The sequence below is a fragment of the Trichechus manatus genome, unplaced genomic scaffold (assembly GCF_000243295.1).
Source record: "Trichechus manatus latirostris isolate Lorelei unplaced genomic scaffold, TriManLat1.0 scaffold00055, whole genome shotgun sequence".
NCBI classification, from domain to species: Eukaryota; Metazoa; Chordata; class Mammalia; order Sirenia; family Trichechidae; genus Trichechus; species Trichechus manatus.
The window spans coordinates 1602470-1626051 of record NW_004443991.1 but is presented as its reverse complement, the minus strand read 5'-3'; the positions used below and the strand labels follow the sequence as shown (position 1 = coordinate 1626051).

The 23582-nt window shown below is 38.9% G+C and overlaps 1 protein-coding gene across 3 annotated transcripts in view; it reads right to left on the bottom strand.

Moving 5' to 3' along the window:
• The window catches only part of TFG (trafficking from ER to golgi regulator), a 32117-nt gene extending 9733 nt beyond the window's left edge, over positions 1 to 22384 (bottom strand). For 2 of the 3 annotated variants that reach the window (XM_004378142.2, XM_012556030.2), the window contains exons 1-5: positions 22184 to 22342; positions 18455 to 18681; positions 15132 to 15215; positions 9368 to 9514; positions 851 to 1018 (exon numbers count right to left, since the gene is read on the bottom strand). In XM_004378142.2, the coding sequence (XP_004378199.1) occupies positions 851 to 1018; positions 9368 to 9514; positions 15132 to 15215; positions 18455 to 18638 (583 nt within the window). In that variant the 5' untranslated portion in view covers positions 18639 to 18681; positions 22184 to 22342. The other variant, XM_023732865.1, reaches the window with a different exon arrangement.
• Positions 22385 to 23582: the final 1198 nt, after the last annotated feature.

Sequence of the window (23582 nt, the reverse complement as noted above, 5' to 3'; positions counted from 1 at the left end):
ATTAAAGGAAAATATGGTCTTGAGCATAAAGTTAAAGAATCTCAACAGAGAAATGGAAGCTATAAAGAGAACCAAATGGAAGCTATAAAATGGTAATTTCTAGAGCTGAAAGCACAAATAAATGAAAGGAAAAAGTCACTAGAAAGGTTCAACAGCAGATTGAAGATGGAAAAAAGAATTAGTGAACTTGAATAGAAATCATCCAATAGAATAGAGAGAAAAAAGACTAAAGAAAACAAACCGATCTCAGAGACCCATCAGACAATATCAAGCTCTCCAACATATGTGTAATTAAGAATCCCAAAACAAGAGAAAGCAGAAAAAAATGCTGAAAATGATGACCACAATATAAAAGAATAAATCACAGTACAGATGCTGTTTTAAGGTTAAAAACTTACTTATGTAAAAGTACTTTCTACACTAAAGTAATTTAACCAGAAATCTGTTTAAATTTCAACTTCTCTAAGGTCACAAAAGACCTATCAACTATAAATTCTGCAACAAATCTAAAATAAAACTATAGCATAGTTCAGATTATAAAAAATAAATTTCTGAATTTTACTTTGCATAAAATATACCTAAACCAAACAGTGGTTATTCTTTAAAGGGGAGGGTGGTACTGACTGGGAGAGGGCACAAGAAAGCCTTCTGGGGTGCTGGAAACCATCTATATCTTGATCTACTTGGTATTCATACAGGTGTATACATATGTAAAAAATTACTGAACTGAATTCTTTAGATTTGTAGACTTCACCACATCTAAGTTCACCTTCAATTATAAAAGGAACAGAATGAAGCGATGGGACAGGACAAACAAGAAGAGAAGGAACAAACAAACATGCTAACTTACCTGAAACCTGATCATCTGTTAAGCCAAATGCTGACATGACATTTTTATTGACTTCATCTTGGTTTTTTAACGGATCAAAAGCCGACATACTTGCTGCCATAACTTGTGTAGACTGTTTTCCAGAAGAATCAGAAGCTGCAGGTTTTTCTTCTCTACCATCCACAGTATCTACAAGAAAGAGAAATAGAACAAAAAAAAAAAAAACAAAAAACACCTTGTTTTCATTTATAAGGTCAACGAGGCCTAAAAAAATACAAGATACAGAAATATATGCATACAGTCTGCAGTGTTAACAATATCTCTCTGAACACAGATTATAGATAACTTTAATTTCCTCTTTATACTTGTTTATATTTTTACTTTTAAAATCAGGGGGAGGAAAGGCAAAAAGAAAAGCAAGATAAATAACCTTTTCAAAAATTCTACCTACCTCCGTCCCTAAGAATTATTAGATGAGGAAAAAACAAAAAATACAAGCTCTGTAAAAAACAGAAACATTTTTCTTATTTTTGTAGCTCTTGACTTAAATACATACTGCACACTTGGAAAAGAACAATTATAGGAATTAATATTTTATTTTGTCAGAGCATAAGAAGCTTAACTAAAGTTATAATCTCAATCCTTACACTGTTTTTTTGTTTGTTTGTTTTGTTTTCCCACTCTTATGATTTACTTCTACTGTCTACTGATCTGCTACTATACTATATGGAAATCTCAAGCCAACCATCTCTGTAAATAGCCAATGCTCTGTACATACCACAAGACATATGCTTTTAACTTGCTATGTCTTACTTTAAAATTTTTATTACTTAGAACATTACTTATTAAAATCCTAACAGATGAAATGATACATGTCTGGGATTTTCTTCAAAATAATATGGGAGCAGCAAAAGTATATGGGATTACAGAAGAAACAATACTGACTATGAACTGATAACTGTTGAAGATGGATGTAGGTTCATGAGATTCCTAGTACTGTATCTACTTTTGCATATGTTTAAATTTTTCCACAACAAAATGTTTTAAGGAAATACAGAAAAATTAAATTTTAAAATACAAGCAGGTTAACTATAAAACCATGCGTTTGTTCTAAGGATACTAAGGTACTCAATAGGCATTTACACTACTACCTTGTGAAAGAAAAGGAGTTCAAAGATAACCTACATTTTACAAATAGGAACCGAGGCTAAGATACAAAAAGATATCGAGAACAAAACAAAATAAACAAGCAAACAAAAAATGCTACTAACCCTTTACACAATTAACAATGATTATCAATTTTTTTCTGTTATTAAGCAAGTAAATAAGTCAGCAATTAGATCACTCCTGTGATCAATACAAGATTTACCTTCTGAAAAAATGCAAGCACTAAATGGAATATAGGCACCCCCAGCACCCATGGGCTTGCAGCTGTCATTCGTTCCTAATTTGTCACTCCACCATTGATTGCTTTAGTATTTTCTAAATTTCTGGGAAAACTTCAGTAGGTACTCCTTTTTAAGTCTACCACTTATTCATCTAAGTCACCAACTTCCCTCCTCTAATCCCAAGGTTATACTCCAAGGGTACACCACACCAAACCAAAAACCCATTGCCATCAAGTTAATTCCGACTCATAGTGACTCTATAGGACAGAGTAGAACTGCCCCATTAGGTAAGCCCCATAGGGTTTCCAAGGATGAATATCTTTATGGAAGCGGACTGCCACATCTTTCTCCCGCAGAGCGGCTGGTGGATTTGAACTGCCGACCTTTCACTTAGCAGCCAAGCACTTTAACCACTGCACCACCAAGGACTCCTACACCAAACCAATCTTACTAATTATTCCCCCTCACATAATTAACTTTTCTTATGACTTTTTTCACTTAGCATAAACTAAATTTATCAGGAAACACACTGTCCACTAGTCTACTATTTGTTCCATTAGCTGCTAGAGGAACTATAACAGGTCAATTCAGTAGGTGACACAGCTATGTACCATTTCCTCCCTGGAGGAAAGCAAGTGTCCAAGAACCATTGCAAAGGCAGAGCAATGAAGAAATAGGTAGTTCATGGTTCTGCGTGAAAGTAAGCTCAAATGGTACCGGCAGCTAACTAGCAATTTTTATTTTGTGGTCTAGACTTGGCTTCTGATATAGGTGATTTTGGTTTATTTCTCTTGAGAAGGAGGTTATTAAATCTGGATATGTTCTAGGAGCTTAGACACTTAGAAACTTTCATAGAAGCAAAGTGTTCAAGAAATAAATGACCTAAGTACAGGAGAGGAAACAAAAATAAATATGTAGCCATCTCTAAAAATGAAGCGTTGACGTATGATTCAATTCATTAGATAAGTCAGACAGGACACAACTGAAGCTGTCCAAAGAACTAACATGTGGCATAATTTCCAAGACAGAGAAGAAACCAAAGTCAACGTCTTTCATATGAACATAGATATAGAACTAACAATAAAATATACGAGAATATGGAAATAAAGAACTGATAAAGAAAAGTAGTAGACAAAGTGGGAAGAAAAAGGGGAGAATGGAATGGCTGTTTCACTGAAACCAAAAAACTTACAATTCTATCCCTTAGAGCAGAATCTAGGCTACTGTACATAACTTCTGCATAGTACTGGCTATATGTATTGAATTTTTATTTAAATCTGATAATATTTTAAACCCCCTGAAGTTATATGCAAACGCTGTCAGCATTTATGAATTCTTCACGGAAAATGGTCTAAGTTTTCATCAGATCCTTGATCTAAAATTGGTACATTTTATTCAGAGCAGTAAGGTTCAGAATAAGCAACATGCTACGACCACAGTACAACAGGTTTCATCAGAGAGAGGATAGGAGGATCTCATTATAGTATTTCAATAGATCTCCAGTATGTTCTGAAATACAGATATAGTACTAAAAATTATTAATCAATCATCAGATAATTTCTTGAGCATCTACTATTAACACATTTCAACACAGTTGGAAGAAGAGGAAAAACGTGGAAAATGTGTCTTTATTTAAACTATAACCAAATTAAGTAGAGAAAATCAAAACTCTAAAATTTAAACGGGCCAAAAATAGTTCAGAATCTAGGAGGCAGAACCAAGTTGCGGACTAGTCAGATGCACTCAGCCATCCCACTGCAACAAAGACCCGAAAAACCAAGTAAAACAGATACAGATGTAAGTCCCGGAACCCTGAACCTTAAATGAAGGGATAAAGTATTAAATTAGAAGTCACTGAGGAGAAGAAGCAACTGAATAGAAAATAGGGAAGGAATAGAGATATGGCGTGGAGGTTCATGACCAAACAGCATGACTCAGCATTGCCATCTTGGAATAAAGCCAACAACCCGGCTCTTCTAGAAAGGCACCTCCACGAATTGCCAATCAGAGATAGAGGTACAACACAGACATACCCAGGACTAAGTAAGACCACGTTCACAGGCTGCAACTCAAGGAAAATGCCAGACTCTCTCACCTGGTAACCACAGGAGCAGACTCCTACAACCCCCACCCCTCTGATGACAGCGACTATAACCGCCCCATCACGGAAACCCCAACTACTGGGAACCACAGTACCAACCCACCCTATTGCCCTCCTCCATCTACCCCCTATACCCCTGGCTTCACCACCCCCAACTCTCTCCTCCGTCCCACCACACGTGGCTCTGAAGGGACCCAGCCCCCAGCCCAGGACCCTTCCTGCCAGCTCCGGACCCCTCCTGCCAGCTGTCATAGTAACCAGAGGACCTGGCCTGGACCCGAGCCCTATTCTCATTGGCTCCGGACCCCTCCCACTGTGGGACCCAGGGGAACCAGCCCAGACTCCAGGCCCTTTCCCACTGGCTCTGGACCCCTCACCACTGCCTGCCCATGGCACCAAGGGGACCCTTTCTGGACCCAAGGCACCTGCGCACCTGCTCTAGACCACCACCACCACCCGCCACAGCCCTGGGGGACCCAGCCAGGGACCCGGTCTGGACCCCAGGCCCTTCCCCACCAGCTCGAGACTCCACCCACAGACCACAGCAGCCTCATTCCAGCCCCCGGCCTGGTTCATGTGCTGGACAAACAACCCATCTCTGCCCCTTCCCTTCCTGCTGGACCTGCCCTGCTGCACCACAGCTGAGCAACCAACCCTGCACACCAGGACAAGGTAGTGAGAATTACCACACCCACAGATGTGCAAGCAACAAAGCACAGAGGGCCCACGCGCCCAAAAATAGCCAAACAAAGCAAAAAAGCAGGACGAAACAAACCAACCTACAATCGATAAATAAAGAAAATAATATCTGTTTCGGAGACATCAGACAACAACAAAATATGTGAAAAAGAAAAACAGGACAAGATGGCTCCAATAAGCGACCAGAATAAAGCACAAGGTTGACCTTCAAGTAGAAGAAAAGCCACTGGAAATACCTGATAAGGAATTCAAAACTCTAATACTCAGGGCTCTCCAAGAGATTAGGAAAGAAATCAAGGAAAACACAGACAGAATCATGGAAAACAAAGACAAAACGTAACCATAATCGAGGAAAACATAAACAAAGCAATAAAAGAATACAAGAAAATAATGCAAGAACAAAACGTCACAGTAAATAATTAGAAATCATACAAAAACAGCAATTAGAAATCCAAAAGATAAAAACCAAAATTTCAGAAATGGACGATGCAATAGATTTTAGGAGTAATTTGAAACAATGGAAAACAGAATCAGCGAAATTGAAGACAAATCCATGGATGCCACTTTGAAGAAAAATCAGAGAAAAGAATGAGGAAGAATGAAGAAAGCCTAAGAACTATGTGGGATATAATTAACAGCAAAAATCTGGGCATGATCAGAATTCCAGAACAGGGGGAGAAAATGGAAAACAGAGAGGATCACTGAAAATTTGCAGATGGAAAACTTCCCTAATATCTTCAAATATAAAAAGCTGACCATCCAAGAAGCTCAACGAACTCCATATAGGAGAGACCCCAAAAGAAAGTCACCAAGACATATCACAATCAAACTCCCCAAAACCAAAGACAAAGACTGAATCCTGAAAGCAGCTTGAGAAAAATGAAAAGTCAGATACAAAGGGGAAACAATAAGACTCAACTCTGATTACTCAGCAGAAACCATGTAAGCAAGAAGGCAATGGGAGGATATATGCAAAACCTTGAAAGAAAATAATTGTCAAACAAGAATAATATATTCTACAAAAGTCTCTCTCTCAAATGTGAACGAGAAATCAGGACATTTCTAGATAAACAGAAATTAAGGGAATAGGTAAAAACCAAACCAAACTTACAAGAATTGGTAAAGGGAGTCCTTCAGTTAAGAGAACAAAAAACATCAAACAACCTGAATCTCGAACACAGCAAAATATCAACCTAGATAATGAACTCTCAAGGATAAAACAAAACTAAAAGATTCAAAACAGGGAGCTAGAGAAATCAATCTGTAAATGATGACAACAGCAGTACAATGAAAGGTGGAAAACATGGTATAGATATAGAATTTACTAACAGAGAGGAATTCAAAGTGATATCAAGTAATAAAAGACTAGGTCAAACTGAGGAAGATGGGTACATTTCAAGGTAACCACAAAGGAAGTTAACACAACTACTCGTCAAAATAAAGAAGAAAAACAAAGTCTTAATAAACGCAAAATCTACAATAACGAAAGAAATGAAATTTTACAAACAAATTCAGCACAGGAGAAAAGAGGAATAAAGAAAACGTCAGCATGACAAAAAAAAAGCACTACAAAATGACAACAATAAACTCACATCTATCGATTATCACAGTGAACGCAAATGGCTTAAATGCACTTGTAGAGACAGAGAGTAACAGAACGGATAAAAAAAACAGAACTCATCAATATGCTGCCTACAGCAGACACACTTTCGACACAAAGATATAAATATATTAAACATCAAAAGATGAAAAAAAAATCGAGCAGACAACAACCAAAAAAGAGCAGTAGTAGCAATACTAATCTCAGATAAAATAGACTTTAAGGCAAAATCCACCATAAAAGACAAGAAAGGACATTATATAATGATTAAAAGGACACTCCACCATGATGACATAACCATAATAAACATCTACGCAGCCAAGGACAGGGCTCCAAAACACATAAAACAAACTCTAACAGCACTGCAAAGAGAAATGGACAATTCCACAATAATAGTAGGAGACTTCAACACATCACTCTTGGTGAAGGACAGAATATCCAGAAAAAAACTCAGCAAAGATACAGAAAACATTAAGTCCAAACTAACAATCCTGACCTCATATACTTATACAGAACACTCCACCCAACAGCAGCAAAGTATACTTCTTTTCCAACACACATGAACACTCTCCAGAATAGACCACATCTAAGCCACAAAGCAACCCTCAACAAAATCCAAAATACTGAGATTAATACAAAGCATCTTCTCTGATCACAATGCCATAAAAGGAAAAATTAATAACAGGAAAAACAAGGGACAAAAATGAAATATACAGAAACTGAATAACACCTTGCTAAAGAACCACTGGATGAGAGAAAAAATCAAAGATGGAATCGAAAAATTTCTAGAATCAAAGGAGAATGAAAACACATCATATCAAAACCTATGGGACACAGCTAAGGCAGTACTGAGAGGTCAATTTACAGCAACAGGTATACGTATCAAAAAAAAGGGACAAAATCAAAATGTTAGCTACACAACTTGAACAAACAGAAAGAGATCAGCAAAAGAAGCCCTCAGCCACCAGAAGAATGGAAATAATAAAGATCAGAGTAGAAATAGAGACTAGGAAAACAGTAGAAATGATTAATCAATGAAACCAAAAGTCAGTCCTTTGAAAGCATCAACAAAATCAACAAAACCACTGGCCAAACTGACAAAAGAAAAACAGGAGCGGAAGCAAATAACCCAAGTAAGAAATTATATGGGGGAAATTACAACAGACCCAACTGAAATAAAAAAGATCATAACACAGTACTAAGAAAAAATGTACTCCAACAAATCTAAAAACCTAGAGGAAATGAACAAATTTCTAGAAACACGCTACTGACCTAAATTAATACAAACAGAGATTGAAAATCTGAACAGACACATAACAAAACAAGAGATTGAGACGGTAATACAAAAATTTCCAACAACAACAAAAAAAGTCCTGGCCGAGATGGTTTCACGGGAGAATTCTACCAAACATTCAGAGAAGAGCCTGTACCAGTCTACTCACACTATTTCAGAACACAGAAAAAAGTAAGGGATACTTCCAAATTCATTCTATGAAGCAAGCGTAACCTTGATACCAAAACCAGGCAGTGACACCACAAAAAAAGTAAATTACAGACCCATATCTCTCATGAATATAGATGCAAAAATTCTCAACAAAATTTTAGCTAATAAAACTCAGCATCACATGAAAAAAATAATACACCACGACCAGGTGAGATTCTCACTAGGTATACAAGGATGGTTCAATATTAGAAAACTAATGTAATCCACCACATAAATAAAATAAAATTAAAAAATTATATAACCATCTCGATCGATGCAGAAAAGGCATTCAGTAAAGTCCAAAATCTATTCCTGTTAAAAACTGTCAATATGACATGAATACCAGGGAAATTCCTCAACATAATAAGGGGCAACTATACAAAACCAACATCATTTTCAATGGAGAGAGGCTTAAAACATTCCTCTTGAGAACAGGAACAACATAAGGATGCCCTTTATCACCATTCCTATTTAACATTGTGCTGGAAGTCCTAGCTAGAGCAATAAGGCAAGAAAAAGAAATAAATGGCATCCAAAGTGGTAGTGAAGAAATAATACTGTCCCTATTTGCGGATGATATGATACTATACATAGAGAACCCAAGACTTCACAGGAAAATTCCTGGAACTAATAGAAAGATTCAACAGAGTAGCAGGATACAAGATAAACATACAAAAATCAGTTGGATTCCTATACACCAATAAAGAGAACTATGAAAAGGAAATCAGGAAAGCGATACCATACTTAGGAATAAATCTAACCAGGGACATAAACGACCTATACAAAGGAAACTACAGAACATTACTGCAAGAAACCAAAAGAGGCCTACATAAACGGAAAAACATACCATGCTCATGGATAAGTAGATTTAACATTGTGAAAATGTCAATTCTCCCAAAACCAATCTACAAATACAATTCAATTCTGATCTGAATACCAACAGCATTATTTAACAAGTTGGAAAAACTAATCATTAACTTTACATGGAAAGGAAAGAGGCCCTGGATAAGTAAAGCATTACTGAAGAAAAAGAACAAAGTAGGAGGCCTTGCATTACCTGGAATCTGCATAGTGAAACTTCCCATAATCTTGATAAACAGCAAGGTTTGGGAATACATGAACATTAACACAGAGGCAGCAAGAGAAAGTGACACTGAGGGTGCCAACCTACTCCTACTGAAGAGGAGTTATTAAAAAAGAAAAAAAAGTAAGATCCGCAAAAAGAGGTAAGAAGCATAAATCAGAATAGAATAAATTCATGGCCTACCATTTTCAGGAATACTGGTGGCAGGTCCTGGTTCTCCAGGTGGTTCCAAGCTATCCAATAAGCGATTCACTTTATTTCGAAGTTCTATCAGTTCTCGACGGAGGTATTTCACCTGACTTGATTCAAGTGGCCTTGGCTGGCCATTAACTGGAATAAAAGCATTTATTTGATTAAAAATTAGGAGATGTCCTTGAATAAGTATATCAGCGAAACAATATTCAATTAAGAAAAATAAACTTCCTTTAAAAAAGTGCAACAAAGTCAAACAAGACCTATTGATGTCATCTGAGTGATAACTTTGAGGATTGTTTATTGCTAATAACCTACTTTGTTGGAAAAAAGAAACATTCATCAGTATTTCTTAATGCCAAATCACACTGGTATATAAGGTTTATAAGAAGAATTCAATTATAATAAAACCTACAAAAAGTTTTAATCTATTTTTTAATAAAAAAGATATACCTTCAACAAGCTCATTTTATTCCACACCATTCTTTTATATTCTTGAAATAAACACTTTATTCTATACATAAATGTAAAAAGATACAACAGATCTGATGACTGTTATCCCTCTTACCTATTTTGAATTAAAATAAAGCTAACTAAAAGAGATGAAAAAGTATTCCATTAAAAAAACATATATGCAGAACTTATGAATCCACATCACCCAATATCCTTCAAAGTAGCTACTTTCAGAGGCAGTATATAAACCACAAAAAAGCCAGATTATCCAGTAATCTTTTATTCAAGGCAAATTACCTCATTTAATTACCTATTTTGTCCAATTTTCAGCTGACTGGAAAAAAAAAAATCTGTCATCCAACAACAAAGACAGAAAAAAAAATAAGACTCAAGTTCTGAATGCAAACCTCAAGACACTTCAAAACCTACACTAAAATGCTTTGCACATTGCCATTACATGTATGCACAAATTCCTGAGGAGCCTAATAGTGAAGGACATCTATTTGAAAATAAAGTTCTGGGGAGGTTCTTTGTTATATTTGTTTCAAATGTCAAACCACCAATATAAACTACTTTTAGTAGACAATCCACTAGTATTTCACATACTCCCTTTTTTAATTCCAAGGAAATTGAATGCAATCTCCTACCTATATTAATTCCTGGTTTTACTTGGTATTACTGCCTTTTCTCTAATATGTGAGAAAGAGAAAACCATCTCCTGACAGCCAGGAACTGGCCCGGTTCTACAAGATAGGCCTAGTCCTACAAGCTGGTCTGGCACTCACAGGTAGGCTGGGTGATTTCCTGTTGAATATACCACGTTTTTACACAAATAACGTGCACATTGTACTTTTTTTCACAAACCGCACAACCTCCGCGCATTATTTCCATTAGCATGCTATACCAACATTTTTTTACATGTTGCTGACTTCAATTTCATTTTTTTCTTCTGTCCAATGGATTTAGTGTTACCAGGATGTCATGAATTGAACTGTGTCCCCAAAAAATATGTATCCACTTGGCTAGGCCATGATTCCCAGTATTGTGCGACTATCCGCCATTTTGTCACCTGATATGATTTTCCTGTGTTGTAAACCCTACCTCTATGATGTCAATGAGGCACCATTAGCAGCAGTTATGGTAATCACGAGGCAGGACTTAATCTACGAGATTAAGAGAGAAGCAAGCAGAAAGACATGGGGACCTTACATCACCAAGAAATCAGCACCAGGAGCAGAGCATGTCCTTTGGACCCAGGATTCCTGTGCTGAGAATCTCCTAGTCCAGGGGAAGATTGATGATAAGGACCTTCTCCCAGAATCGAGGCAGAGAAAGCCTTCCCATAGAGCTGGCACCCTGAATTTGGACTTCTAGCCCCCTAAACTGTTTGAGAAAATTAAATTTCTCTTTGTTAAAGCCATCCACTTTTGGTATTTCTGTTATAGCAACACTAGATAACTAAGACACGGGATAAAACTGATCTCAGGGAAACTTCATTTAAGGCAGGTATTTTCCTAAACCAAGTGCAAGCAATGGTTAACTGAACAGGCTCATGAACAGAAATGGGACACCATGCTGAAATCAACGAGTATGAATACATGAAGAGCTAGAAATTAGTAAGTAAGAAATGATTCTAGGCCTAAAACTACAAGAACAAGATGCTGTTTTTATTTTATTGCTCCTATAAACTGAAACGTAATTTTTGATAATTAATGTCTTTGAAATCAACAGATAAAAGACATCAGAACAAACTCTGTTTTCATCTTAAAATAGTCCATTTTAGTTTATTTGTTCATGATCATCATCATCATCTCACTCCTGGAACCCTTCAAGGTTGACCATCTTTTACTCTCAGTCATCCGGAAGTTGCTGCCCTATAGTGGTTCTCGTTCTTTTTCGTGAATTGAGAAATCCATGTGTAATCCGCCTTGAAATCTGCAATACCGCTTTCATTTACCAGAAGTTTCGCTCTGACCTGAACTGAGACAGTAGAGACGGCTTGATTTTGTTCCCTTCGAGAAATAATCCATTCTTTCAAGTTGTTCTCCTACTCACGCCTTTTCACTTTGGGCCCACGACGTGTGCGTTTTCAGATCCATTTTCTCCAGCTCCTTTTTCTCCTTTCTCCATTCGCGAATGGTTGACTCACCAACCCTGAACTCTCAATGTTGCTCTGTTGCTTGTTTCTTCCACCCTTGCAAAACAACTTTCAGTTTGAAGTTGGCAGTGTAGGCCTTGCATTTACTTTCTGCCATTATCCTGAAGAGTTCTAAGATTAAGGTTTATAAACCAAAAAAACGTGCACAATATAATCAATAACTGGCTGGTTCTAGTAAACCAAACCAAAAACCAAACCCACTGCTGTCAAGTCAATTCCTACTCATAGCTACTCTACCGGACAGAGTACAACTGCCCCACAGGGTTTCCAAGGAGCAGGTGGTGGATCTGAAATGCTGACCTTTTGGTTGGCAGCCGAACACCTAACCACTGTGCCACGAGGGCTTTGGTTCTAGTAAAGAGATCATAAAGTTCAAATGTGAGGCATACAAGAAGCAAGAGTCTTTTTACATGCTCACAAATATATGACTAAGGTGACTTATGATGACTGATCAAAGACACTGGTGCTGATAAGATAACCAGAGTATCAAATAAGCAGACCCAACACATCTTAATGGTTTCACTTCAGACATCTGGTAACGTTTTCGTATTCACCTGTTGAGCCAAGAGTGATCATGTATCATCAGTTTTGCTTTGCTTACTCCTCCAATTAAAAGCCAGAGTCAGAAGACAACTGTGATAATTACGTCCATGTAGACTGAATCAAAATTCCTATTGATAGCTACTCGATGCCATTTATTCCAGTGCAGGCTTCGCTTTGTTTATGCTTCCAACTGATAATGCATGATTTATGAACAAGCTACAGTAGGTTCAAGGTTCCAACTGATGACTCAAAAGCCATGGGGATATAATTATCACCTTAAATTAACAGAAACAAACACCGTTTCACTGTTTATTTTCCGATTACCGGGGTACTACCAAACTCAATTCATGACTTCCTGACAAGGACTTATACCCTTTATTATACAACTGTGATCAAAAGTAACATTTTCAGACTACTGAATGAGAATGAGTTCTCAAAGAATGCAGACAGTTTAAATTTAAATCCATCCCACCTAAGGACAGTGGTTATCAATCCTCTAAGAACACTTCCTAAATCCCTGAAAGCCCAGAGTATGACAGTCAAGTTTCCCTGACTTTTCCCTGTATCAATGGAGAGAATTTTCTTTTCCTAGAATATTGTTTCTGAGACTATTACCCCAAGGATCTAGGACCCAAGGCCTACACCATGTTGTTATGGACTGAACTGTATTCCCCCACAAAACATGCACTGGAATCCTAACCCCATGCCTGTGGATGCAATCCCCTTTGGGAATAGGGTCTTCTTTGCTGTGTTAATGGGGCTATGTCAGTGCAGGGTGTGTACTAAACCTAATCACTTCTGAATTATAAAAGAGCAGATTAGACTCAGAAGCCCGCTCATACAAGGGAAAGACAGACACTATCTGAACACAAGGGAAGCAGATGAATTTACAAGCCCAGGAACTCCAAGGATTGCCAGCAACTAGAAGCTGAAATGGACAAGGAAGAACCTCCCCCTAAGGGCACATGCTGAATTCAGACTTCTAGCCTTCTGAACTGTGAGATGATAAATCTCTGTTCTTTAAAGCCACTCACTTGTGGTTATTTGTGTCATGGCAGTACTACATAACTAAGACACATGTAGACACCAAATGACAAGTTCCTAGATTATGTAGTCTAAAACCTCCACAATCACCATCAAGAGTGCCCAAGTCTCTGCTCCTGGCTGGCAACCTCAGGCTTTGGCTTTTAGTTCCATCTACCTTTTGGCCCTGAAACATTTCCCTCACTTTCTTGAGAAAGCTCAGTTACATAACTCAAAAAACATATCTGTAATAGTTTATCTAGCATAGCCATGTTCTTTCTGGAGGAGGATATTCACATTATCTATTCTGCCTTATAGCTGGCCAATAGTGCTAAGTGTTTTAGGTTCAATATTACACAAACACACCTTTTATTTTTAAAAACATTTAAACAGTTGTTATTTGTTGTTAAAAATTTAAAATCTGATTCATATTTATCCTTCCTAAATGGAGATAAAATAAACACAAACCAAGAAGCCATGATCGTATTTCCGTCCAGAGGTCATAAGAGGGGTTTCACGGAATCCTGTGGTTCAGCACAACATAGTGTTTTAAAAAATGCTACATACAACATCCAGGAAAAAATGTCCACAATTTATTTTTTACATAATTATGCTACAACTTCAACTTTGTAATCATTTCTTATTATCTTGCCCCTTAAGAGTTGTCTTGCAAAGCTGCTAAATTTAAAAGAAAACAAAATCTAAAGGATTAAAGTGAGCTTTCTATTTGTTTTTTTATAGAACCACCTCTAATCTTTAACTACTCCTTGAAAAATAATAGCTCAAGTACCTAAAAAACCAAACCCATTGCCGTTGAGTCTATTCCGACTCATAGCTACCCTACAGGACAGAGCCGCCGGTGGATTCGAACTGACAACCTTTTGGTTAGCAGCAGTAGCACTTAAGCACTGGGCCACCGGAGCTCCAAGGAATTCCCTGACTGGGAATTGAACCTGGGCCATGGCTGTGAAAGTACCAAATCCTAACCACTAGAACATAAGGGACTTGAAGTTGTCTAAAGTATCAGGGCTATAAAATAAGTCGTCTGGGAATAAGTAAAAACATACTACATTACAGTAACAGGTAATTATAAATTCTTGGAAACTCACCTTAACAAAGGTAGTTTTAATGCTACAATTATTTTTAACCCTGAAAGTTATACAAGTGACACACTTTATTATTTAGGGTAACTAGTAGTAGAGTAGATGTGGAATTTAAAACATGCTTACTTTCTATGTCTTCCAAAAAATGGACACAGTGAAGCCTTAATTAACTATTCAAAAATTCTGATGTGGCTAAATTAAAGCAATAACATTCTATTAGACACATCTAAGCTATATCTGATTTCAAAAACAAAATAGTCGTAACACATTCAGTTCTTACTGAATTAAACATGTATCATTTTCTTAAAACATACATAGCCAGAGGCTTCAAGTTAATTTAAACCTGCTTCTTGAATGCAAATTAATTTAAGCACTCTTTTGCATAAGTTATCACTTAATTCTGCTCTTTAAAAGGAAACTTCCATAAAAACACACTGAATAAAATAATAAATTTATTAGAAAGTTTACCACTCACCAAATAACGTCAGTTTCAGTATCCTACTACACTGAATTGCAAAGGAAAGATCAGAACTATCAAAAATTGTTATAAGATCACCATCTGAAATTTAAAAAAAAAAAGAAATGAATTTCATATTTACATCAGTAGTAAACTAGGGCACATATAAAATTAAAATCCAAAATGTATACTGCAGAGCATAATTAGAATCTCCTACAAAAACTTTAAGTAAGCATTAAAGGATCACCTAGAAAAGGTGTATTTGTTTGAAAAAATACTAAATCAATTTTCCTTATTACTCTTATGGCAAGGCATTTACCACAGCCTCATAAGAAAAGCCAAAAACGCAGCTAAGATTAATGAATTAAATGGCCTTTTACTAGTTAACAGGAGATTTATGGTAGTAGTATCATATCACTGGTTTACACTGAAATCTTTCTATTCCAAAAAAATTTAAATATATTTCTCAAGAGTTACATTAATATTCTCAAGGTTCAAAACTTATTCTAAGTCCAGTAATATATCATTGACACAAGTGGAGAGGAAGCCATATATAACTAACTCAGAGTTGCAAGAGGTTTTTGAAGAATTTCTTTAATGAGTGAAGACAGTGGAGTCTTTCAGGTTACTGACCATTTTGATGTTGAGATGAAAACTATCAATTCTCACCAGAAAAATACTCGTATGTGCAAACAGTGCATATTTAAGACTGAAATCCCCCAGATCTGAGGGACAAAGAATACTATAATTAGCATATCAACTGCATGTCTCAAAAGTGTTCAAAGGGCTAGGAAAAAAAAATGTTCTCTAGAGAAAGCAAGAACAGAAAAACAGTCACAGGCAAGGAGGGGTCAGGGGCCTAGGCAGGCTATCTTCCCAGACACAGCTCTGGGGGTGGTTGTCCTGGAGAGGCAAGGAGGCTGCTCCAGGGATGCTTTGTTGCTCCAACTCTAACACTAACTGCGCAGATTTACTTCGGCCAAAGACGGCAATAAAAGTCGTAAGTGGGGATCTTAATAATTGTTTTCAGCTTTTTATGACTAGACCCACTTCTTGTAACATGCATGTCTAATGTTCGACTTTCAGGGATTCTACTCATACACATTTTTAAGAAAAGAAACCATATACATAAAAGAAAGAAACTCCTTTTAAGTAGAAGTCAGCAAATTGCATCCAACAGTTTTTACGTGTTTAAAAGGTTTAAAAAAAAAAATGACGACGACAAGACAGAGATTGTATGTGGTCCAAAAAAATGAAGTATTTACTATCTGGTCTTTCACAGAAAAAGTTCCATCCTTCCCCTAAACAAAATAAGGGAGTTAACAGAAAGCCAGCTGAACAGTGAGGTCAGTTTAAGATATGATGAGCTTTAAGTAAGGAGTTCCTGGGTAGGTGGCGCAAATGGTTAAGTGCTAGACTAGTTGAAAAGCTGAGAGATCGGCAGTCAGAACCCACCCAAAGGCACCTCATAAGACAGACTCTATGGAGCAGTTCTATTCCTGCACACATGGGGTCACTCTGAGTCAGAATCAACTCGATGGCAACCAACAACAAAAACAAATTTGAAGTAAGAGCAAAGCATCTCAACTGGAAAAAAGACAATTAAAATTTTGAGTTGTAAAGTCAAGAAAGAAACTGATCTAATTATGGCACGCATTTGTAAATCAGAGATGAAAGTTAATGTGTTGTAAGTAGGTAACGGAAAAACTGTGCTCTCCTTCACTGTTCCTTAACATCGGTAACCCTTAAAAATTAGTTTTTGGTGTTCTTAGATCATATATCACAAAAAAAAAAGGAGAATTACAACTGCAGCTAGACGGCCAGCTTAGCTGATTACCAGTGATTTATACTCCCCTTCCACATTATAAAAGGAGCCCTGGTAGCACAGCAGTTAAGAGCTCATGGCTAACTGAAAGGTCGATGGTTGATGGGTTTGAAATCACCAGCTGCTCCTCAGGAGAAAGATGTGGCAATCAGCTTCTATAAAGATTACAGCCTTGGAAGCCCTATGGAGCAGCTCTGCTCTGTCCTATAGGGTCATTATGAGTTGGAACCAACTCAAAAGCAATGGGTTTGGTTTTGGGTCCACATTATAAGTTGTTGGAAAGTGGCTGCCCAGCCAGGGGCTACATTTCCCAACCAGTTTTATCTCAGTAGTCATGTGACTAGGGTGCGGCCAATGTGGACAGAAATGATATACACCGCTTAAGGCTTAGTTAGTAAAACCTCCCACATGATCACCATGTTTTGTCTTCACCCATCTACCTGCTGGGTATCGATGCCCAAGATGAGCGTGTAAGCCATGTATTGAAGATAACAGAGCTTTTGTCAACTTGGGTCCCTGAATGATTTCTTGAGTGTTAAACCACTGAGATTTTAAGATTTTTATTATAGCAGCTGGCATTTAAAGCAATACTAACAGAGACAGAAAAGCTATTAGTGATAAGAGGAAAACAAGGACAGCACAGTGTCAGAGATGTTAAGTTTATCTCATATTTCAAAAAGGATGGTGCAAGCAGCAGTGACAAATACTACATTGATATCAAGATAAAAAAGACAAGAAATAAATTCAGCGGTAAGAAAGATACTGGTAATCACCTAAAGAGCAATTTCAGTAGATGCTAACAAAGAAGGCAGGTAAAAGACCAAGAAATATGGTAGCAGAGTCAATTCCACTGTGTGTTCAGTGAAATATTTCTATTTCTGTGGAACACCTCTCTATAAAAATGGTTTTATGGTCAAATAAGTCTGGAAACACTGCATACTACAAATGTACATTAGTACATTACAAGCTCCGAAAACTCCTGCAATAAGGGAACACGTTTGTCTTTGTTTACACAAGTTTTCCCATACTTATCTGACCATGAAACCCTTGTTCATTCAATATCTACTCATACCCCTCTAATTTGGGGAAATAAGAGTAGAAGTTTTGGGGTGCAGTGGTCAAGCGTTGAGCAATTCAGATCTACTCCTTGGAAACCCTATGGGGCTGTTCTATTCTGTCCTACAGTGTCCCTATGAGTTGGAATCAACTCAATGGCAGCGGTTTATGAGCAGAAGACTGGTTTTATAAGAGAAAGGAAACCAGAATCATATAGGCACAAGAAATGCTTGTAAAAATGTACGTGAAAGTATTCTCTCACTTAAAACCCTTTCTAATAATACAGTACTTAGCTGTTTTTAACTTATACAAGAACTATAACTGCATGAACAGCCTACTGAATAAAAGTGGACACTCAATTCCCATGGAAGAGAACAGAATAAAAAGACATAATGAACAATGGGTAAAAGAACACTTACAATACTTAACTTTGAAAAACTAGCTTTAAGAACACTCTTACCTTCATCTTTATACTTTATTGTAACCTCATCATTACTCAGAAGTTTTCCTCTGAAAACTCGCTGCATCATTAGCACTAATTCATCATAAGTAATATCTTCATTATGAATGGGAATTCGCCGAATATCCTCCCCTAGTTGAGCTTTGATAATTAGCTTCCCACTCAGGTCCAACTGTCCATTCATGGTGGATTCCAGGAGGCTCTATATATACAACTCTAGAAAAAGACTGATAAAAAATGGTTTTGGTAATTAAAAAAACAAAACTACAAAACATAATTTAAATGTCCAATAACAGAGCATAAAACAGCCTGGAAGCAACTTATTATATACACGCATACCTACATAATAAAATACATTTTACTATTCTTTTACATCTATTATTATACTGACATATTTAACTGCATGCCTGACATCACCACTTAGATTTCTACTTTAACATGTCTCTGGCCCTTGCTCAAATATGTAACCTCATTCCGTACCTCTCCCCCATATTCACACTGCTACACCCACACTTGTTCTCACACTCAACTCGAGGCTCTGTACTTGCTTTCCTTTTGCCTTGAATCCTTGTCATACCCTTCACACAATTCAGATGTTTGCTCACATGCCACTTTCTCAGAGGTCTTCCCTGACCATCAATCTAAAATGGCTCCCCTTTCCTAGCTTTCCAACAAAACTGTCCACTACTGTGCTCCATATTCCATAACCCCCTCGGGACATGAGTGGGTGTGTGTGATTAGAATGCATACGTTTAAGAAATAAAAGAATATCAGAGAAGAAAACCAAACCAAACCCAATGTCAAGTCGATTCTGACTTAGAGCGACCCTATGAGGCAGAGTAGAACTGCCCCATAGGGTTCATAGGGTTTCCAACGCTGTGATCTTTCTCCTGCAGAGCGGCTGGTGGGTTCAAATCACCAACCTTTCAGTTAGCAGCCAAGCTCTTAAACCACTGCATTACCAGGGCTCCTAGCCACTAAATACTAATTTGCTACAGAATTTTCCCTTCTTGGGTTTTGCTTTAATCTTACTTCAGATTATTCAGTGTGGTTACTCTGTAATGACTTTATAATCCTAAATTCAAAATAGTATCTATGTCTCTAGTAACTTAAATGGTTACTATACAATGACAGAGAATAAACTTAACAGCAAATATTGTCTTTTCCACTCTTCTTTTCAAGGCCAGTATGTTCTTGAATATGTTATCTTTAACCACTGAGCATTTCTTTAGCATCAACTCTTTACTACTCCTGTCCCAACCAAATGATCTTTCAGACTGTTAAAGGTGGCCAACAATCTCCTAGGGGCCACATTCAACCCCAGGCCTTACTAGCGGCAGCTTTCTCTCCTCTAAAATTTGTTACTTCATTAACTTTATTACTTGGTTTTCATACTTCTTTGCAATTATTCTCTTTATTGTGCAAGCAACTACCTGTGCCTCAACTTATTAACCCTTCAAATACTTACACTCTTCATGAATTCTCCCCTAATATGCTTTCTATAAAAACACCCCAGGTCCTTCCAACTAACCCTTAAATGGAATCTCTCGACCCCTTACCAACCAGTTCACCCTATATTTTATTAACCACCATTTTAAAACGGAACATTTAATACTGAATACTCCAAGATCAGCGCAGAATAAAGTGGATTGTGTTTCATGATCTAGATGTTACACTTGTCTTAATGCAGAAAAAGAATAGTTAGCTTTTATCTCTGAATTCTCACAACGGACTTCTTGTGGAGACTGTCATTAACTGAAACCTCCAAACAACCAGTCCTTCACCTGCTAGCCAAATCTGCCCTCTCTACTCAGGAAAAAATTACTCAATACCTACTATGTACCAAGCTCTGAAGTATCACTACTTCAATATAGTCAGGATCTTGGTTGCACTGGCAGTCTGAGAGTAATACAGATCTTGCAAGAATCTTGCAAGATCTTACACACCTACTAGGTGTGTAAACCAGCTATACTGTAAACAGGGACAAGTTCTTAGCTTCAATAAGATGGTACTATCTATTCCCAGCACTGCCTGACACATAATAGGTACCTAAATATTTTTGTTCCTTGGACAGAAAAATGAATGACGAATGATAAAGTTCTGATAAAGGATTGGAAAAAGAAAGCTTAATATTTTAACTCAAACCTTCATGTTGTATCTTCCTTATGCAGAGCCCTGGTGGCGCAGTGGTTAAGAGCTATGGCCGCTAACCAAAAGGTCAGCAGTTCCAGTCTACCAGCCGCTCCCTGGAAACCCTATGGGGGCAGTTCTACCCTGTCCTATAGGGTCGCTGTGAGTTGCAACAGGTTTGGTTTTGGTTTGTTTATGTAGCTAGAAGTGACTTACCGTATCTATCAACATACTCCTAAGTAAGAGAAAATTCCTACATCAAGTATACTCGACTAATGTCATTTTGCTTGATAAATGGGGTGATTACTGTTCAGCTCCAATGTATCTAAAAACTTAAGTGCATCATGCGTGTACTTTGCATCTGCCATATTTGCTGCACATCCACTTGTTCGTTGGTGTTTCCCATTGACTGTAAAGTCCCTGTGGTCAGGAACCAGGACTTCTTTCTTAAGGCTGTCCCCAGTTTGTGAAGTCATCTGACAGCAACCACACAAGTATGGCAAACTGAGTGTGCCACGAAATTGTCCTTTTGAGAGGAAATCTTATCCCTACGTTTCGTCATGGAACAGCAGAACTCTGGTCCTCTTTTTTCCCCAAGTTCAGGCACTAGCAAGAAACTAGTATGAATAACTAGCTCCTAGGACTGCTGGTGAGATCCTCACAGCATTCTCTTCTCCCATCTTGTCCTTGCTCCACCCCCTCTGAAGTCCAGAAATGACACGGCCACTAACTTAGAAAATTCTCCAGCAGGAATATCTTCCGCAACACTGGAGAATAACGTGACATGCCCAAGGTCACAGAACAAGCCTGCCTCCTGAACCAGGACCTAGAGTTAGTGGCCAAGCCTCCAGCTCCACTAACCCTGAGGATAGGGGCCTGCTCAAACTCAGCCATGTAGTAGCATGGCTGTCCAGACGATTCTGACCCCTAGCGATCCTACAGGACGGACAACTGCTCCAAGGTTGCCACATCTTTCTTCCACAGAGCGACTAACCAAAAACCAAACCTGTTGCCGTGGTCTCAATTCTGACTCACAGAGGACCTACAGGACAGAAAAGAACTTCCCCACAGGGTTTCCAAGAAGCGGCTAGTGGATTCCAATTGCCCACCTTTTGGTTAGCAGCCTGAGCTCTTAACCACTGCGCAACCACGGCTCCATACTTAACACAGTACCCTGCAAATATTAAACTCTTAAGTTAGCTATTTTCATCACTATAAAACTGGGTTGGGTCTCCAGACGGCGCTTGATTAAGTACTGACATAGCCAAGGAACGAGGTTCAACTTATTCCCATGGGCGCCTCTGAGGTGAGAGGGCACGACCACCCAGACCTCCCACACAGTCCCTCTCCTTTCTCCCAAGCAGCCCGGCCCCTTGGAGCCAGGCACTTGGGGCTCCACTCTCCCCTACAGCCCCCTCGGCCCGCCTCTCTGCCACCTTGGCCCAAGGCAGCCCCTCCCCTCCCCCAAGAGAGGCTCTGCCCGGCCACCCCTCCCCCCAACCCTATCCCCCTTCCCACGGTCTCTCCGGCACCACCCGCTGGGCGCCGGCCGGTCAGAGCGAGGCCTTCCCAGCGCTTCCTCGTCACCAGCGGCCATACCAGCTTGCTGAGGCCGCTGCTGCCTCCGCCACCTCCCCACAGGTCTCCGCTGGCCCGGCCGGTGCGGGGCCGCCGCCGGGCTCTGCGGTGTCAGCGGGAAGATGCGGTCAAGACCAGCTCTGCTGCCCTACGCCGCCGCCACCACCTTCCCTCGCCCAGCCAATCACACGGACCCACCAAGCCTAGCGCGAGCTCGGGCCCAGTACGTGGCAGGTGGGGGAAGAAGAGGGGCGGGGGCAAAAGAGAAAAAAAATCTCCTTTCGCCCCGCCTCAATGCAAGCGTTCTAGCGAATAGCGCTTGCGCAGCAGCGTGGGGCGCGGGTCCGGCGCGGACCGTGGCTGCGTCGGCGGAAGGATCACTGCTTTCTCACTGGATGACTAAGGGTGGCTGTGTGAGTGGAACGTATGCACGCATGCGCGGGGCGTGACCAAGCACTTCCGCTTTTCCTGAATGCTTGTATTTCTCGTCTCTTGCCTGTGGGCGGGGCAGGGTGGGTAGTTTAGTTTTTTTCAAGAGCCGATTGGAAGTGGAAGTTTGTACAAATTTGAGGGTTTTTTTTTTTTGGTGTCGTTATTTTGTGATCATTGTAGTTCTAGTCACAGCTCTAGAAAAAAACCACCGTTTCCTCCCCGTTCTTCCTACAAATCCATTCATTCATGGGTGCCTAAGCTTTGCCAAGCGCTGTACCAGGGATAGGCGTGAATCAGTTTGTGAGTAAGGAGCTTTCAATTCACCAGGGAAGACAGTGTTTATGAGACAGGACAATCCTGTAAGTGTAAAGGCTGAGAGAATTAAGGCTAAGGATTCCAGAAGTCTTATTGGAGAATAAGGCATTGGAGGCTGCCCTATATCCTCTTCCTTTCTTCACTTTAAGCGTTTTGGTTACGCTTGTATGTAAGGAGTGCCCTGGCTCAGATTGAGCCCTAAATTTAGGGGTGGATATGGTGAAAGCCTGGGGGTAAAGTAGCAAGCAACCTTTACCTTTGAAGGTAGAGACTAAGCAAATAGGTAAAGCGATTCCCTCCAGGCTGTTCACTGAATTCTCCTAAAGGAAGTGGGGTAAAGAAAATTCAGATGCGTCAGGATGAGAGCGGTTTTTTTAATACATGATCTTTTTGAAGTTGTAAGTCTGAAAATTCTGTTTGAGTACGAAATGTGTATTTAGAATTCTTTTTGCCTCTGAATTATTGTATTTTCCGACACGGTTGTATGTATTGCTTTTTGAGCAGTTGCTTGCAGGGGTTGGGGAGTGGAGGACACCTTGAGGAACGAAAACAGTTCCTGATTTTCTCTAGAGACGCTTCTTCATTGCTTGCTATTTAAAACTGAATAGTTCAGTGTTGGGGAACTGCACTCCTTTCCCATAATGGTATTCTGATGCCTTTTTGGGGGTGGTTT